The 20,045-nt window shown below is 41.0% G+C and overlaps 1 protein-coding gene across 5 annotated transcripts in view; it reads right to left on the minus strand.

The window, feature by feature from the left end:
- The window catches only part of mapkap1 (MAPK associated protein 1), a 244,695-nt gene that overhangs the window by 203,379 nt on the left and 21,271 nt on the right, over nucleotides 1–20,045 (minus strand). For 3 of the 5 annotated variants that reach the window (XM_033048807.1, XM_033048806.1, XM_033048808.1), the window contains 2 exons: nucleotides 2,895–3,219; nucleotides 1,406–1,495 (listed from right to left, as the gene is read on the minus strand). In XM_033048807.1, coding sequence (XP_032904698.1) covers nucleotides 1,406–1,495; nucleotides 2,895–3,153 — 349 coding nt within the window. In that variant the 5' untranslated portion in view covers nucleotides 3,154–3,219. Of the gene's footprint in view, nucleotides 1–1,405; nucleotides 1,496–2,871; nucleotides 3,220–20,045 lie in introns of those variants that run through there. The other 2 variants (XM_033048810.1, XM_033048811.1) reach the window with 2 other exon arrangements.

Below are 20,045 nucleotides of genomic sequence, written 5' to 3' on the forward strand. Positions count from 1 at the left end.
TGAAGTTCATAAATGAGAAAATAATAAAAATAGAAGTTATGATAAAAGGTTTATATGGATAACTAATTTCCATGTGATGAAAATTCTATTCAAGCAGCATTTAACGCTCACTCCAAAGAGGATACTCTGTGATAAATTTGCTATTAACTTGTGCCACATCCATTTAACTTTTAATCCTTTGCATTATGAAAGAATTAACTATACTTCAAAGAAGGAAGTTCAACATAAAATTAAATTAATTTTAATGGAATTTATGATAATTCGAGATAACATAAAATGCAGATAAAAGTGTTCATGTTCTTTTTATGTGTCTGCTATTTCTTTCCTGAATTGAAATTTCAGACGCCCCATCTCTATAAAGTATCCCATAACACCACTTGGGGAAGTTTCAAGCATGACTCCATTCATGCCATGCATTTACATTGATGCTATACATTGTGTTTCTGCTCCACGGTCATGATTTCTAAAGCCAGATCCATGAAAATGGACACTGGATTTGTCAGGGGGAGCAGAATAGATGGCAGTTAATGAAGCTTCATAGTGATGGGAAATTTACTAACCGAGTGACTAGGGCAGTGACCGCTCTTTTGGTGTCGTGAACCATCAACTGTGAGCACCCGAGAAAAAATGGAATCGATTAAAGAAATAAAATTAGCAATCTTCTGAAACTTTGCAATGGACAAACCTTTCAAATTGATCCTACATATCACACTTTCTATAAAATGTTCAAATACTAACTACCGTGAAAGTACAACTCAAGTTGAGAGTGCTTTACAATCTTGCACCTCTCTAATTACTGTTGAATAACTAAAATTAAATCATCACTGTTTCTACCAATAGAAAATCAAGAAGGCTTTTAGCATTAGTATTCACTGTACTTTTCTTTCTCACACCCCACCACATATACTGTGTAAAAATATGCTGCAGTACTTTCTTTGAGGCATTAGCTTAATTTACCAATAGCAATTATCAAAACTGACATGAGATTGAATTTTGCTTAAACAGTACAACTGAACAGAGAGTCAGGTTTAATCCTGAATAAAGGTGCTGTCTGAACGGAGTCCGTACGTTCTCCCCATGACCGCATGTGTTTTCTCTGGGTGCTCCAGTTTCCTGCCACACTCCAAAGACGTACAAGTTTGTCTGTTAATTTGGCTTTGGAACAAATTGTAAATTGTCTGTAGTGTGTAGGGTAGTGTTAGTGTACGGGCATCGCTGGTCGGCGTGGACATGTGCCCGTTTCCGTGCTATATCTCTAAACTAAGAATACTGCATTCACTGAGCCGCTGAGTTTCTCCAGCAGTTTTTTTTTCTCGCTGAATACTGCATTCAATTAACTTCTAGAGTTTTTATTAAGCTCCAGAGCAAGTTTAAATTGTACATGAGTGCTCAAAACATGCTTTACCTGAGAGTATAGCGTTTCTCTCTTTCCACTGAACATTTTTGCATTTAATCTGATTTTGTCGTTCTTTTCGTAATCGTTCAAGTCTTTGAGCTGCAAAAAAAAGGGATTTCTTTAAAAACAAAAAACAAAATCTTTGTCCTGGGAACTCAGCAATAAAAGTGTCATAATGAAATACAATTACACGTTTTAAATGGGTATTTTATATTGTATTATAACTATGTCAAACGCTCATAAATTTTCGAAGATGACACCACAGCTATGCAAATACCAACAAAATTCTGAAAGTGTCCATGATTAATAATTGAATTTAAAAGACATAAAACATTAATAGAGCCCATAAAGAGTTTCAACAGTGCAGGGAATATTAAAATGTAAAAACATGTGTGATTAATAATCTGGTTCACAACTATAAATCATTAATAATGTTTCTTCCCGAAATGTTAATGGTTAGTAAAAGTCAATTGAGTATCAGATTACAAGGAATAAAATTATTACCTGGGTTTTCTTAAACTCAAAAGCGAACTGAATTTCTTGTTCAGTATTTTATTCTTTTACGATCAAACAAAAATATCATTCGATCGTGTGTCTGGAATAGTGTTAAGTGTTCTGATTTGGACCTGAGGAAGTGCAGCTCATATTACTTGTATTAATGTTGCACACCCAATAGGTTTCAACTTGAGGAAACAAAAGGGGTTATTGGATTGTGCTTCCTCTCCCATGAGAGACATTTCTTCAACTTTTGTGAATTATGAACCATTTTTCCAGGCAGGATTTTTTTTAAGAGAGGAATAACTATCCGTAAACCTGCTGACTAGGACACTGAATTGCAGAGTTTAAGTTGAAAGCTTCAAAAATTACTTGTTGGAATTCTCAATGTCGAATACAACTGAGAATTTAGCAATATATTTCACGGAATAGGTTGAATGTACCAAGACAATTATAAAGTCCAATATGATCTAAATTACATATTTTGCACTAAAATGTTGCACATTGTTTTCCAGTAAAGGATGTTATTGAACTAATCTAACACAGGGTGGAGGAATGGGTGGAATGGGCAGAACATCCATCAGAAAAATCACTTGTTATTCAGCAGCAAGCCAGAATCCTGCAGGGAAAATAGTCAAGTGTCTACTTCAATGTCATCAATAGCGCAACACGCATCTTCTTGGTCATGTGATACAACCTGCCACACAGACCTTGTGTCAACCCCCCCCCCCCCCCCCCCCACTGAGTGTCAGCTTTTCCAAACCAGGAAAAGTGTCATGTCCCAAATCCTTCTTTACTACAAGACTAATAACCTATTTTATCAGTTTACAGTTGTGTATTTTTCTAGTTTAACCAAAATACCAATTTTGATTCAAAACAATTGTACCATGAGGAATCGGCACGTCAAGATTACTGAACTTTACTGTGCAGTTGTGGAAATAAAATTAACATATTACAGACCAATAACACTTCTTACTCACCCAAGGTGCATTTAGGGTTTTACCTGTGTTTGATCGCCTCCGAATACCAAAATCCCAACTTGAGGTAATGTCAACTGATTGCGAGTAGTCATAGCCCTGAGTCTCACCACTCCCTTCCCCCTGCACTTTTGTCCTGAAATTGCTGGATACAGGAGCGTACATTTTCTCCATGTCAACATCATGGTCAATGAGAACCATTTCACACATCCCCGTGTCATCGCTTGTGACATGTGACTGACGAATGTGAGCCAGGATAATGGCAGGGTTGTCCAGAAAGGCCATTCTTTTGATGAAGCAGCTTCTTCGAAAGTTATTTTCTCTCTTCCATGTTACATCCTGAAGGCCGAGCTGAAAATACACAAAATGCATGGGATAAATTTGCAAATTATTGCAACTGGTCTCAAATCAAGATTTTCATGAAGGCTGACACAAAAAGCTGGAGTAACTCAGCGGGTTAGACAGCATCTCTGGAGAAAAAGGAACAGGTGACGTTTCGAGTCGTGACCCTTCTAGATTGAAGACTTCTCTTTCTGCCCAACAACCATCTACAGATTGACACACCGATCAACAATTTGGAATTCTTGGGGTAAAACATCGACAGCAATTTCAGATGGAAGAATACTGTTTGCAGAAAAGAAAACAAACCTGAAAATTAGATTTTGACAATTCATCACGCTTGACTCTTCATTTTTCTTGCACATACACATACGTGTGCAGAAAAATCATATTTTTTACCAGACCCTTTACAATTGAGGACAACCTGGCTGACTTGCTTGTACTCTAATGCATCCCACAGGTTGAAAGATGCATGCATGTTAACTCCGAGTGTGGGGAAGCGGAATAATGTTATTATAGGCAGTGGAGGCTACTCAATGTGCTCCATGATTGAACCCAAGGCTTTACCACAGAGTTGACAAACACATGCATGTCAAACCACTCATTGTAACGCCACCCATCCAAGAGGCCACAGCCACCCCTCTCCAGGAATATTCCGTGTCACTGAATAATGTCACTCTTTGCACCACCAGCACCAAAAGGTCATGCTGCGAGCTATAGGCGAATGGAGGCTGACTCTTACCTAGATTTAAATCTGAAGCCAAGGCACTGAATGCTGTGCTCCATATTGTGGCAAAGGGATTCATATACAGTGTATGAACTGTGGACTATGTATAAACACTGCTGTAATTTCTACATGGTGAAACCAAAATGTATAACAATGGCCTTTATTAAAATCTGACAATGTGCACTTTAACCACATGTGATTTTTTCTATTACAAATCTCAAATTGTAGAGTACATAGGCCAATAAATAAATGATGGGTCTATGTCCCAAACATTATGGAGGGCATTGATGTCTGCTTCACAGTTGGCATGAAGATGGTGGGCCAAAGGGCCATGGCCTGACATATGACCCCCTGATTCAGATACAATGGCCCACCGGGGCAGTTAACCTTTTGAATGGGAGAAGCTGCCATTTTGCAACTTCTTACCATTATTCTGCTGGGCCAATGTTATCTTGTAGATAGCAATTGCTCAAGTCACTAATATTGTATCCATAGTACCTGCAATTATTTGATTTTCCAACCCAACTTTAACAATTGAAACAATAACTGGACAACTGCTTGGGTGCAACTGACTACAAATCATGGACTCAGCACAATTTCCTTTCCATTCCAGATTTTCTTTTCTTTCAACGAAAGGGAATTGGGTGAATGCATTACTTTAAGACAAGCAGTGGCCAAAGGTGCAATTTATTTGGAATAATGTAATAATGAAGTCAGCTACACTAATCTTGTATTAAGATGGACTACATTTAGATCAACTAGTCCATTCTTACCTTCATAATCTGGAAGTCTCTTGCCAACCAAATTGTTTTTCCACCTTGCCACAACATTGCTCATTTCCCTTCTCCCTAGGGCACTGACAATTCAAGTTCAACCATATGTAGTGGCTGTTATGTTTAAGTTCTCACTAAGCACGTGATATTCTACAACTGAATACTTCTCACTATAGTTAATATAGCACAAACAGCATGTCTTTGCACGCCATCAGAAATCTATTTACAGTAATCCCATTTACCAGCAGTTAATCTGCAGCCTACAATGTCTTGGCAATTCATGTGCATGTCCAAGTGCTTCTCAAGCTTTGAGACAATGCCTGCCACCATCATCTTCAGCCAGTGCATTGTAGATTGCACCCACTCTCTTAGTGAAAATAAATCTTCCTCGGATCACTTTTTATATTTATTTATTTATTTATTAGAAGTAGACATATTATAAAATGTAGTTACATATTATAGTAAAAAAACTTTTCATATACATCAGTCATACATTATTAAAATTTTCCATTATCAATTACTTCTGCTTCTAGTGTTTTTATGTTTTATAGAAAGAGGGAGAAAGAGAGGGTACAAAGTTACAAAGAAAAAAGAAAAAAACACAACAGAAAAACAAGGGAGGTGGAATGGGTTACCTGTAATACGTCAATGGAGATAGGTTCGTAGGTTATAAAGTATAGCTTTTCATCTGGTCCTGAGTTCAAGTTTCAGTTGGGTCCTTGTGCTGTGCCAATCTATCCCTTCAGATAGTTAATGAATGGAGCCCAAATTTTATGGAAAATATCTTGTTTGTCCATTAAGACAAGTCTAATTCTTTCTAAGTATAGGGTCTCCGACATTTCCGTAATCCACATTTTAATTGTGGGGGTTGTAGGGCCTTTCCAAAATTTTAATATTAATTTTTTCCCGGTTATTATACTGTAGTTGAGGAAATTTCTTTGGTTTGTTGTGAGTGTTAAGCTTTGTTCTGATATTCCAAGTATTATTAATTTTGTGTCTGGGTCCAGTTTTGTATTAATAACTTCTGAAGTTATTTCAAAAATATCAGTCCAGAAATGTTTAAGTTTTATACAGTTTGCAAACGTATGTGTTAAATTAGCCTCTAGATGTAGACATTTATCACAAATAGGAGAGATTTGTGGGAAGATTCTATTTAGTTTCATTTTAGAGTAGTGTAGTCTATGTAAGACCTTGAATTGTATTAAAGTATGTCTGGCATTTAATGAACATTGATGTATTTGTTGTAAACTTTCGTCCCACATATCTTTTGTGATAGGGTGACCTATTTCATTTTCCCATTTGTATCTATATGGTTCGGTCGGTGGTACCTCGTTGTTTAGTAGGGTGTTATAAATATAAGCTATTAGTTTTTCAGTATTAGGATGCTTGTTCAAACATTCATCAAGAATTTCTGATTCCCTATTCCTGTAGACTTGTGTATTAGATTTAACATAATCTCTAATTTGTAGATATCTGAAGAAATTATTTGAGTGCAGTCCATAATTCTGTTGTAACTCTTGAAATGAGAGAATCGGATCACCTTTAAAGTGATCTCTCGCCTTAAGCCCATGACTTACACAGAAATGCCGGGCGAAATTTATCGACCCTACTATTGCCTCTCAATTGGGTGTACCATGATCAGGTCGCCTCTACCTTCTGCGCTCCAAGGAAAACCAAGACAAACCAGCTTTCCTTTGTAATTGAGACCCAAGAAAGCATATTGTTCTGTATTGTAAACGGACAGCAGGATTTTATAAAGATGAAACGGTCTGGTGTTTTGCTGGCCACCATTCCTTTGCAACCAATGGATCCCAATCTTCCTGAATTAAAACCTCACTTTTTGCACTCTGCAAATACCTAGCATCACGTTCCTATCTTCATGACATCTTCACCTTTGTATACATCTTTGCCCTTGGATAGATGATCATCAACAGTGAACTTTAACTTTTGCAAGGTGTTGGAACAAATAGCAGCTTTGGCCCATCTTGCACACTCCAATGTACAACTTCCATTCATTTCATATTGAGAGATGGAAGATTAATTCTAGGAAGATGCCAAGGATTCACAAGCCAAATGCAAAACTGAGATGACAAATGCATCCAAACTCTAATGCAGATGAGTGAAGCCTTACACTACCCAAGTCTCACCCATTCACCAGTTCCATATCTATTTTTAGTTTTTCTAATTTCCTCTCTTGGACTTAACATAAGCAAGTCGGAACTCAAAAAGAAAAATCAATGTAAAATAACTGTTGGGGGGAAGGGGAGTGGGGGGGGGGGGGGGGGGGGGATGGACACTTAAAGTGTCCTTTTCATCCCCACTTCCATCTCCAGAAAACAAACCAGAATGAATGTCACTACTCAGTTCATACTGAATTCTGCCCTAGTTTTACGATAAATACTCAGTATTGCATATGGAGAAGAATTTACAGGCGTAATTCATGAACAGAACAGCATGAATGCGAGTTCCAGCACAAGGCTTGATTTCAGTGACTTTGCAGTACTGCACACGCGCTTCAATCAATGTACAACTCTCAGTGAGCCCACGTGCCTTTCATTGAGATATTGAACAGATCTTTTTTTTTTTTAATGCGTAATGACAACTTGTTCTTTTAGTCACCTGGCATTTTCAAATAATAATAATATCCAAATTCACCAAAGCTCAAAATCAACAATAGGTAGACAAAAGTGCTGGAGAAACTCAGCGGGTGCAGCAGCATCTATGGAGCGAAGGAAATAGGCAACGTTTCAGGCCGAAACCCTGAAGAAGGGTTTCTGCCAGAAACGTTGCCTATTTTCTTTTGTCTACATTCGATTTTCCAGCATCTGCAGTTCCTTCTTAAACTCAAAATCAACAATGTTCAGTTTTCATTCATGCTCAATGAAAGTTTCAATATGGAACTGGTCTTTTCAGGGACTGAATAATTAAGTTCAGAAAGAAATTTAGAGACAAATGCAAAGTCTTGTTCCTCAAATTCTCTCGGTTGGTTTTGCTGGTACAGGTGCACAACCTTTTATCCGAAGATCCAAATAACGAAAACCTCCGAATAGCGGACATTTTTTCGGTCCTTGAAGAAAGGTCCTTGAAAACGTTCACCGAGGGCGGCCCGCAGAGGTGACAACGGAACCTCCGGTCGGTCCTCGAAGAAAGGGGAACTAAATCCCCATTCATAAAAGAGAAGGTGAGGGTATATTGCGCGGGAGGGTTAATAATTGACAATATGCTGCTGCCTGCCCGCTGAGTTAAAAAGTTCCCACGGTAGACTCACGATACACAGTGTATCATGAGTCTTGCGTGGGAACGTTTAAACTCAGCGGGCAGGCAGCAGCAGATTGTCGCTCCCTTCAAATTCACCCCACCTACACCCCTCTGCTTCCCGGCCATGTGTGTGACCCCTTCCCTCCCCTCTCCAGCTCCCCGCCCATTGCACTGGCGCGGGGGCTTTGCACTGTCTTCACGTCGGCGATGCCAGTCACTGGAGACGTCAGGACCAACGGGACACCGACCCCCAGGCCCACTGCAAGCACGGAGATCCCAGAGACCCACAGCCAGCAGCAGCCCAGCCCCGTTCTAACTCCAGAGGAAAACTGCAAACTGGCCGGAGACATCAGGACCACCAGAAACCGCTCCCCGATGGGCCGCTATGGCGACAAGTGGCAGTTCGCCCACAGCCCGAGCTGTGCCCCCTCATCGGGACACCGACCCCCTGGCCCACTGCAAGCACGGAGATCCCAGATCAGCAACTCCAGCCCAACCCCGCTCCAACTCCAGAGGAACACGCTCCCCGAATGGGCAGAAGCTGATGGTGTGCAAGGTACGTCTTGTTCTTGGGGTCGCGCAGCTCGGGCTGTGGGCGAACAGCCACTTGTCGCCGTAGCGGCCCATCGGGGAGCGGATTCCTCTGGAGTTGGAGGGGGAGGGGGGTATTGTGCTGTTTGATCGCCCCCTACTATCACAGGGACAGGGAGACAGGACGTTCACCGAGGGCGGCCCGCAGAGGTGACAGCGGAGCCTCCGGTCGGTCCTGGAAGAAAGGGGAACTAAATCCCCATTCATAAAAGAGAAGGTGAGGGTACATTGCGCGGGAGAGTAGGAATCCCAAGACAAAGTTGAGTGAGCGTTCACCGAGGGCGGCCCGCAGAGGTGACAGCGGAACCTCCGGTCGGTCCTGGAAGAAAGGGGAACTGAATCCCCTTCATAAAAGAGAAGTGGAGGGTATATTGCCCGGGAGGGTATATCGCCTACCTGGAAGAAACCGGACATTTTTTCCAGGATGTCGTCTGCACACCAAAGCTCACGTTTGGCGCCAAACGCACGTCGCCTCTGCTGCACACGGATATAAGAGTGTGAAAATGTCGCCTTTGGCCGCCTACGGGCATGTAGCCCCGCTAGGGTGACATGAGTGCGAGAGGTGATTCAATGCTGCGGTCACATTTACAAATTCAGGAATTCATTCAACACACTGCATTTCATACAGACATTTATTCTGCAAGAAAAAACTACATTGAAGACTCAAACTCGCAACCGAGTAACTGCCGGGATCAAGGCGCAAACTCGCGACCTTGCGGATATGAGCCGAGCACTCTACCACTGAGCCAGCCATTAAAATCTACGCTAAAAAATTTCCATTCCGAAGGCCGACAAATTCCGAATTACGAAAAGTGTCTGGTCCCAAGGCTTTCGGATAAAAGGTTGTGCACCTGTATCATCGCAACCATATCAAAGACAATTTCATTAGATTAGCAGATTGCTCAAATACAAGTAAGCAACTCTTCGGCCAACGTAAACTCTGCTTTCACTATTAGCCTAAATGCATACTATCGTGCAGGTACTACGGGTTAACACCAGGAAGACAATTTACCCAACTAGAATTTAAATGTAATCGACTAGCTGAAACTTTACCAGCCTTTCTCACCATTAACTTAGTATTCACAAAATAAGCTGTTATACAGGAAACAGATTTTTTTTTAAACCGTAAACTTTTAAAAGGATCTGTGTACATACAATGCCAAAGTAATCTGCCTTATATTGAACATCAACTAATCTTATTAAGTTATAAATTACTGACCCTTTGGTCCCACTCATCCATCTAATCTAGTCCCATATCCCTCTAAACCTTTCCTATCCATTTACTTGAAGACATGTATTTTCAATGTTATTTGTATTTGCCTCAACTACTTCCTTTGGCAGCTCATTCCATGTGCTCACGATCCACATTGAAAGGTTGACCCTTGGGTAATACCAAAGGGGCAATACCAAGTACATCTCACCAACTGTAACATTTCATCCCCACAACACTCAATTCCCTGAATGAAGCAGCATGCCAAAAGCATTTTTCACCACCCTATATACCCATGATGTTATTTTCAGGGAACTATATACTTAAACTCCTTGATTCCTCTGTTCTACAATGCTCTCCAGGACCTTAAACTTCATTGTAAAGATCCTGCCCGGCTTTGACTTTGACTTACCGGAATTAAAATCCATTTGCCATTCCTCAGTCTATTTACCCAGCTGATCAAGGTTGCATTATAATTTTTGCTAACTGGCTTTATTGTGTGTGATATCACCCATTCCGGGGTAATCTGTAAACTTACTAATGTGCCTTGAACTTTCTCATCCAAATCGTTTACATAGAAAGCAAACAGCAATGAGCAAACCTGAGGCACACCTCTAGTCCTAGGCCTTTAATTCAAAAAGCAACCTTCCACCATCACCCTCCGCTTCCTGCATGAAACTAATTCTGTGTCCAGTTCCCCTACCTTTTGTTGAACTCCTTATGAACAACATATACAGACCTGCCATCTTCAACTTTTGTTACTTCTTTAAAAAGCTCAAATTCATGACACGATCTCCCACGCACAACCATTATGACTATCCCTAATCAACCAGTCTTTCATGATGATATACATGTTATCCTTCAGAATTTTCTTCAGTAACTTTCCTCACACAGATCTTCTTCTTGCGTATGGCGTGCACAGCCTAAAGTTGTAGGACAACTTGTTCCATTTGATCTTATTCAGGGCTCGAAATTAACGGTTGCCTGGGTGCCATTGACCACTCAAAGCACCGCCGGGCAACTAAATACCAAGTCATTTTGCCCGGCTTCGCAACCAGATACTCAATCTCCTCCTCCCCCCGCACCCCGCCCGCCCTGATAGCGGCCGCTGCTTGCAAATCCACTACCCGGCGCTTTAAAAAAAAATAACCCTCCCGCACGCCGAGGCTGGGAGGAGCGAGGGAGGGGGAGGCCTCGGCGTGCGGGAGGGTTTGTTTTGAAAGCGGTTATCCCGTTTGCGGGTTTGCAAGCAGCGGCCGCTATCAGGGAGGAGTTGGTGAAGGAGCCGCTGCCGCAGCTGCTGCTGTGCGGGACCCGTCATTCGCTCCGACACTTCTGAAGCAGCTGCACCAAATATACTATAGCTATAGGATCTTTGAGCTGCACCTCTCGGCACCGTTGGCTGGCGGAGGAGGGAGGCGGTGGGGAGGAATTCCCAACGGCCAAGGCAGCGGGCGATGTTGTCCGAGGAGCGCTGACCTTCCTTCCTCTCCACCTCGCCCCCCTTCTCTCTCTCTTGTACGCCCCCTCCACCCCCCCCCTTTTATCCGGGGACCCCTGCTCTACATCCCGCTCTAATACCCATTCCCGCCTATTCAGTCCTCACTGACATCCCCTGTGCTCCCCTCCCCATCTCTCCCCCCCCCCCCCAATCTATTCATCTTGCTCTGATCACCCTATCCACCTCGCATTGATTCTCCTGCCACCCCCCACCCCCCTCCATCCATCCTACACTGGTCCCCCAATTCACCCTGTACTTACCCCTTTCCCATCCATCCTGCACATCCTCCATCCATCCTGTACTGATTCCCCCATCCATCCTGTACTAATCCACGCATTCATCCCGTACTGACCCACCCTCCATTTACCCTGCACCTTCCTCCATTCAACCTGTAGTGATTTCCCATTCATCCTGCACAGACCCTCCGATCCACACTGTACTGACCCCCCCCCCCCCCCATTCATCCCGCGCTGATCTCCCCCCCCCCCATCCATCCTGTACTGATCCTCCCATTCAAGAAGAATGGGGGGAACAGTCTGAAGAAGGGTCTCGACCTGAAACCTTGCCTATTTCCTTCGCTCCATAGATGCTGCCTCACCCGCTGAGTTTCTCCAGCACTTTTGTCTACCCCCATCCATCCCGTACTGAACCCCCCCCCCCCCATTCAACACCACTGACATCCCCCGTGCTCTCCACTCACAATTTTACCTACTCCAACCAACACGTACTAATTCACCTGCCTCAATCCATCCATTCTGCACCGACTGCCTTCTAACCCCCCCCCCCCCCCCCCCCCCCCCCCCCGCCATCAATCCACCCCGCACTGATTCACACACACCCCCTTCCCTGACCCTATTGTCCTGGAAATGTCTTCAGAGCGAATATTGACTATGTTTGATAACGGAATGCAATCAAATGTGTTTTAATTCCCAATGTTATTATTTGTTTTAATCCATAAAGATGGATTAATTAAATTGTGAACACGTGAAACATTAAAACCGCAGTGTTCGATTGTCACTGCTACCGTTGACACGTTATTACAGAATTCATTTTAACGGCTCTTAATATGGAGTATCAGCACTGTAGTTATTTAATGAGCAACATTCACAACTATACGTACGCATATATGTTACCATGGTCCAGGATTTATTGACACAGGTTGATCATACGCTGAATAATCCAACCACATTTTTGTTTTAAGTGGAAAGAACTAATAGAAATTGCAATGTGTAAAAATAGTTGAGATACTGTCATATAATTTTGCTGCATGTCATTTTGGGATATATCATGTCTTGATTGGTGAATGTTTAGTTTGTGACTTTATTTGAAGCAGAAATAATATGTGAATGCTTCATTGAGTATAATTCTGACTGGTAACTACGCACTTCGTCCGAGCACATTATCGCACGCGTCATGCAAGCCATCTTAAATGACCACCTAAACTGTCATTTGGCAACCTAAAAAGCTGCCAAGGTTGCCCGGCTGGCAACAGGGAAAAAAAGTTAAGCGAGAGCCCTGTTATTTGATTGTGCACACCAGGTTGATTGCATTCGTCGAAACAGGACGGACCAGGGAAGGTTGCAATCTTCCACCCCCCAACACAGATGTTATTTTATTGATCTATAGTTCCCAGGGTTTTTTTTACAGCCCTTCTTAAATAGAAGTGCAACATTAGCCACCCACCAATCTTCAGCATCTCACCCATGTCTTGTGATGATTCGTATATCTCAGCCAGGACTCTGCAATTTCCTTGAGTTTCCCCAGTGTCCTTGAATATATCTGACCTGGCCTGGAAGATTTATTCACCTTCCTATAACGGACCAGCATTTATTCTTGTGAAGTTAAAATCCTTTTTTCACAAAATGAAAAACTACCATTGACTCCTGTAGGGCACTACAATCATGCTAAGTGGGAAAGGCTCAGAACTTGTCGGGCAACTTGCACACCTTAAGTACAGTGAATCAGCAGCCACTTCAGCAGCAGAAATGCACGGCACCACAATCTGGAACCTCGTGGCCCAGCATTTCCAGCTCCTTGCCGTTACTATTACAGAGTTCAACATGGAGTGCAGAAGGGTATACGGGAGCACCAGCTTGCATACCCAAAATTGAACATTTGATTTACTATATGATTAAAAATGGTTAAAAAGGCGAAGGGGCCAGGCATTTTCCTGTACTCTAAAACTAAACACCTGTACTCTAGAACTATCAGCACCTCCAGTTAAGGAGTTCACAGTACAGTTACAATATTGACAAAGTGTCAATACAATATAGACATTTCCACAATGGGCAAGATTGCTATAATGGCAGTAATGGGAAAAATCTAAAATTAAATGATTTTTTTTTTTGCATGAATTACATTTAAATAACACTTCTCAGGTTGTTATCAAGGTTTTTATGGAGTTATAAATATGACTTGTTTTAATGAAAGAACTACAATAATTACACAAACCCAAATTCCAGATCAAAGGTGTACAGATAAATCTGAATTATTAAACAAGTAATGGGAGTAATTCCATTTACAGACCATCGGTAATGAACTAAAGCATGGCGATTGAGTTAAAAACCAGAACTGAGGTGCAGAAACCCATTGGTGAAAGATCCAAGGGGAAAAATATACCTTTGAAATGTCTCCCTAGCACCTGGTGTTAATCACACCTAACTCCAGGCCATCCATCTATTCCCAGAGCCTTCACTCTTCAAAAGCACGAGCTGCATTCCAGAGGGGATATGTCCATAATTGGAGCAGCCCAAGAACATTGATATAAAATATAGTTTGGTGAGCAATTTTCCCATTCTGAACCCTCTCATCTCTCGTGGCATCTTGACAATTATTTTTTTTAAACTGACAGGCCAGGAAAATGGCTTGCTCATAATTTTAGCCTCACTTTGAAAATAATTCTGGTATAAAAGAAAAATGTCAGGAGTATGGAACCCAAAAAAATACAAACACAAGAGAGCTTTTTAGGTTGCCAAATAGCACAGAAAGGCACATTAATACATTTAATTTCAAATTTTAATACACTAAAATTGAAACATACTTGCAACTACTCTTTGCCCTTGAACATACATGGCCCTTACTGAGGATGTAATGTTATTAGTTAATATGTAACGTTAAATCTGTTAAACCTTATTCAAACGGCATCTAAGTCTCTGAATCATGCAACCTGAAATAGAATAAAGGATAGAAGAGCCACAGTACCGTGTAATCATGAGTTTTAGATTCTTCGTAAAAGTAGGTATCCCTCTCAAACAATTTACATTCTTATTTATTACACAATATCTAGCAACCTACCATTTAACAATGGAAACCAACAATTCCGGTTGTATATAATGGAATTAGTCTGTACTTTTGTATTTACGCAAACACTGCACTGATGATGCTGTAATATAGTACAAGTAAATTACATATTCAACATATTTGTTTTCTTTGAACAACTCTGACAGATTGCAATGTTAGTTAAATGCTGCACATGTAATTTTCTTACTGCTTATTATGTTGACAATCACCATTATTAAAATGTACTACTTCAACACAGCTGAAGGGAAAAAAATAAATTGGGGTTGAAATGCTAGTATGACTAACCTCCGGAAATCAAGCTGCATCTACAAATGAAAACATGCTGGAAATATTGAAGTCAGGGAGAATGAAGTTTCAGATGCACAACATCTGAAAATGTGGAATGAGAAATTTAAGAACAGTAAAGCACAGAACAGGCTTGTTTGCCCACAATGTCCGTGCCGAACATGATGCCAAGATCATTTATCTGCCTGCACATAACCCATATCCCTCCATTTTCTACAAATCTGTATGCCTATCCAAAAGAGAGATCGAGCAACTGTCCATATGGTGCCAGCGCAATAACCTGGCCCTCAACACCAGCAAAACCAAGGAACTGATTGTGGACTTTGGAAGGAGTAGGAGGGGGACCCACAGCCCCATTTATATCAACGGGTCGATGGTTGAAAGGGTCAAGAGCTTCAAATTCCTGGGCGTGCACATCTCTGAAGATCTTTCCTGGTCCGAGAACACTAATGCAATCATCAAAAAAGCACATCAGCGCCTCTACTTCCTGAGAAGATTACGGAGAGTCGGATTGTCAAGGAAGACTCTCTCTAACTTCTACAGGTGCACAGTCGAGAGCATGCTGACCGGTTGCATCGTGGCTTGGTTCGGCAATTTGAGCGCCCTGGAAAGGAAAAGACTACAAAAAGTAGTAAACACTGCCCAGTCCATCATCGGCTCTGACCTTCCTTCCATCGAGGGGATCTATCGCAGTCGCTGCCTCAAAAAGGCTGGCAGTATCATGAAAGACCCACACCATCCTGGCCACACACTCATCTCCCTGCTACCTTCAGGTAGAAGGTACAGGAGCCTGAAGACTGCAACAACCAGGTTCAGGAATAGTTACTTCCCCTCAGCCATCAGGCTATTAAACCTGGCTCGGACAAAACTCTGATTATTACCAACCACTTTCTGTTATTTGCACTATCAGTTTATTTATTCATGTGTGTATATATTTATATCATGGTATATGGACACATTTATCTGTTTTGTAGTAAATGCCTACTATTTTCTGTGTGCTTAAGCAAAGCAAGAATTTCATTGTCCTATACAGGGACACATGACAATAAACTAACTTGAACTTGAACTTGAACTTAAATTGCACTAATTTATCTCCTTCAACCAGTAGAGGCACTTGTCGTCCTCTTTTTTTTAAACTTGCCCCGCAAATCTCCTTTAAACTTTGCCCATGTCACCTTGAAGTCAAGTATTTGATTTGAACATTCTTGTTTTAATTTGTGCATATCAAGTGAACAAAAGGAAAACAGTCAGGTGACGTCACAGTGATTACTACAACAAAGCAGCTACATGCAAACTTGAGGAAAACTTTTCCACAAAGTTGGAATTATTCCCCCAAATAAGATTATCTGCCTTTAACATAAGTGGGTAGTCAACAAGATCAAGTTGTTTGCAGCATTTACGTAGGGAAGCAGTGTAGACAGTGGGAGTACTTGGTCTTACTTTGAGAAGGCCCTCAATCCCATAAATAGAATAAACGAGGGAGATGTTAACAATTGCTTCCACAGATTGATGAAGGAAATGCCTAATGAGGGGACAACTTGATTTTGAACTAATTAAAGTGATCCTCACCCCACTCCCAAGTCATCGGCTTGGCATCCAGTACCATGAGTTGCCTACAACAGAACGCATAGACCCAGGTCATGGACAAAACAATGGTTTGTGATTTATAAGATTGCAACTGAAAGAGTGAATGCTTGAATAACTGTTGTACCAAGCAAGGTGATTTAAATTTTCACATTTAAGAAATAGATTGATGTATATGACAAATGAGGGTTGAGAGCTGGAATTATAAATGAGACTATAAAGGAAAAAGTTGTACTAACTGTATGCTGACTGAACAACAGAGGGGTCAGATTATGGGGTGCGTTCATGAGATCTGGATTCCAAGAGGTCAGAGTTTGAGGAAGTCAGCTGGAAAGGGATAAAGATATGGCAAGAAATCAAAGTAGCAATGCGAGACAAGACAAAATTATGTAAATGATAATATAACAATATAAAAGAGAAACTGGATGTTTGAAGGGTGAATTGAAAGAAAAAGATGAAAGAACAAAAGAGAATGCTTGCAGTCAAGCTGAAGAATGAGAAGTTCAGATTTGTGGAAATAGGAATTGAGAACCTGCCTAAGACATCAATAATGAGTTATGATCAGGAATACAAGTGTGAATGATAAGAGCAGACGAATAACTTTCATAAAGGAAATTACACAAATATTTCTAAAGGAAATACATCGAGCAATGTAAAAAGTGCAGGAACTCAGACAAATTGGATTTCTTTTGAATTAAAAGGTGTAACAAACGTTCTGTGATATTTCAGCAACAGTGCACTGGCTCCTAACAAAATAGGTTTCATTTCATTCTAGCATCTCAAGACAGATAAAGATTTCGAATCAGAATCTGCAAAATTAAAACTTGTTGCAATTAATTATAAAAATGTATTAAATAATAGTCAAAATCAGCCATTTTGTTGAATTTGATTGACCATGTATTTTTGTCTTAAGAGTAAATATTGCAGCCGTGCCTATATTAACTGTACACATGATCGGGACAACTTTTTAAAAATCTGTCCAGAAAAAAAAACTTGTTGCATTTCATTTTTTTAACCACATTTCTGGACATTTTAGACCAACATAATGATCAACTTTGAAAATTTAAACCAAAAACATTATTGGAATTTTAGAAATGCTTTCAATACATAAATCACACAATGAATGAAAATCATGTTCATAACTAGATGAACTGCAAATTTGTAACAAAAAGAGGTCCCCAGGTTATAACCGAGTTCTGATCTTGAGGTCATAAGAGTGATAAAGCGTGGAAACAGGCCCTTCAGCCCAACTTGCCCACCCCGACAGGTCTTGAGGGGCGGCATGGGGACGCAACAGTAGAGTTGCTGCCTTACAGCACAAGAGTCCCAGGTTCGACCCTGACTACGGGTCTGTATTTAGATTGTACGTTCGCCCCGTGATCTGCGTAGGTTTTCTCCGGGATCACCGGTTTCCTCCTACACTCCAAAGACGTACAGTCAGACATACAGTGTCTGAAGAAGGGTTTCGGCCCGAAATGTTGCCTATTTCCTACGCTCCATAGATGCTGCCGCACCCGCTGAGTTTCTCCAGCACTTTTGTCTACCTCCAAAGACATACAGGTTTGGAGTTTAATTGACTTTGGTAACATTTGTAACTTGTCCCTAGTGTGTGTGGGATAGTGTTAGTGTGAGGGGATCGCAGGTCGGTGCGAACAACTCGCGCTGTATCTCTAAACTAAATTAAATACTAAACTGTTCATAAACGGGTCATGGAATTAGCAGTAGCAGGAGAGCGAGCAGGCACGGGAAGAGTGACCACCAGAGGGCCTCTCCGACTTGGGGGGCAAGTCTGCTCGGCGCTCTCAGCTCTGCACAACCCAGCCACCGAACATTGTGGCTCATCGGCGGAGTGGGGGACAGAAGACATGTGGAAATAACCCTGAACCCACCCAGCACATGCCCATAGCCACGTAGCAGCTAGCAAACTCATCCATTATGCTGGCCTCACAAAGGCTCGTTGGTATGTGTCTATAAGTTGAGGTACGGGGGGGGGGGGGGGGTCTTAGGTTTATATCCTTCAGTTGAGAAATACATAATCCCCGTGGCTTTCCTGAAGTAGAATTTCTAGCTGATTTTACAAACATCCTATGACAATTTCAAGCAACACATCAATACACTGGAAATGATTTCAAAACACGTCAATTTAGAGATGTTCAGATGTTAGTTAAATGGAATGGTTAATCATTATTTTTAAACAAATGCCTACTATAATGCACATTGAATGCTCCTCAATGCAACAGCTTAGAGGTCTCTAAAAGGTTGCATTTTAGACTCAAAAATTGCCACTACCCTATCAATGCATCAAATAAATGTTGGCACCTTAATTGTGCCTTTATAACATTGTTAATGGTTTGTTAATTTACCTCCTACACTGTTATTATACTTCAAATGATTTAATGACTGCCAGGGGAGTATGCAACATATGCATGAATTTTATCCTTCAACATTATTTTCAGTTTAAGTAATACATGCTACCCCTCCCTTATGTACAAATTAGCCATGTGAAAACTACATTCGGAATTTGCGTGTGACAAAATAAGAACAGGAATTAACGAAATAAGTTAATGAATTAACAAATATTAGTTTGATGCTTTTGTGTTGCAGTCCACACTTGTGATTGCTAATATTTGGATGCTTATTTGCAGCCCTTTGCTTGATAGAACACAACATGTTTTGCAGGAAGACGGCATAAACCCCATCCAACTAACAAAAATCTCATACTTTTAATGGATAGAATTGCTCATTGCAATGAATTCTTAGGAAAACATTTTGTCAGCGAGAGGAAACGGTAAAGATTAAATCTCATTATAGGGTGGGGAGGGAGGGAAAGACAATAAGTGAGGAGGCAGGGTAGAGAGGATTACAAACAACGGCAATGCAGCATCCTTGACTTTATGGAGAACAAAATATTTGAGTATTCATCAATACAAAACAGATGTTTCCTTCTTGGAACATCAATACCCAAGATTTATTAAGATTTTAAATTGAATAGTCACTTCAAAGTTTTACCTTCTACAAAGATAACTGCAATGTAAGGGTGTTATTTTTAACCGCGCAGAACGTAAGGGCATTCTGTCAGTGAATTCACAATACTAATCTCATAATTAGCAGCTTAATTAGGTAATTATGGCTTTGCAGGGGATGCCTAAATGAAAAATGACAACACTGCATCACGGTCACCTACTTATACAGCAGTTGTTGTATTTTTACACTTGTGTGCCGAAAACAAAATCAGTACATAAAAAGTGATCTTTTCCATGGCTTTTTCAATTTATCATTGAGTACCGGAGTTGGTTTAATTTTATTCCAAAAATGTCCGTAAAATTTCTGCAATAATTTTTCACACAAATCCACGAGGAAAAATCCAAAGTAGTTTAAGCCAAACATTTCAAGACTCCCAACATTTTCTGTACATTATGAAATGAAAAACACTGTGCAGCAGTTGTGATCATCTTCAGAGCCTTTAAAGTACATGTTAAATGTGGTAGCCACTGCATAGATAATACAGCAAACCCCGTTTGCACACAGTCGCACAAAATGGAGAATTACTGTCTCTCGACTGTGACTTATGTGACTATTTCAGAGGATAATTAAGAGTAACTAATGCAC

Source organism: Amblyraja radiata, chromosome 32, assembly GCF_010909765.2.
Source record: "Amblyraja radiata isolate CabotCenter1 chromosome 32, sAmbRad1.1.pri, whole genome shotgun sequence".
Lineage (NCBI taxonomy): Eukaryota > Metazoa > Chordata > Chondrichthyes > Rajiformes > Rajidae > Amblyraja > Amblyraja radiata.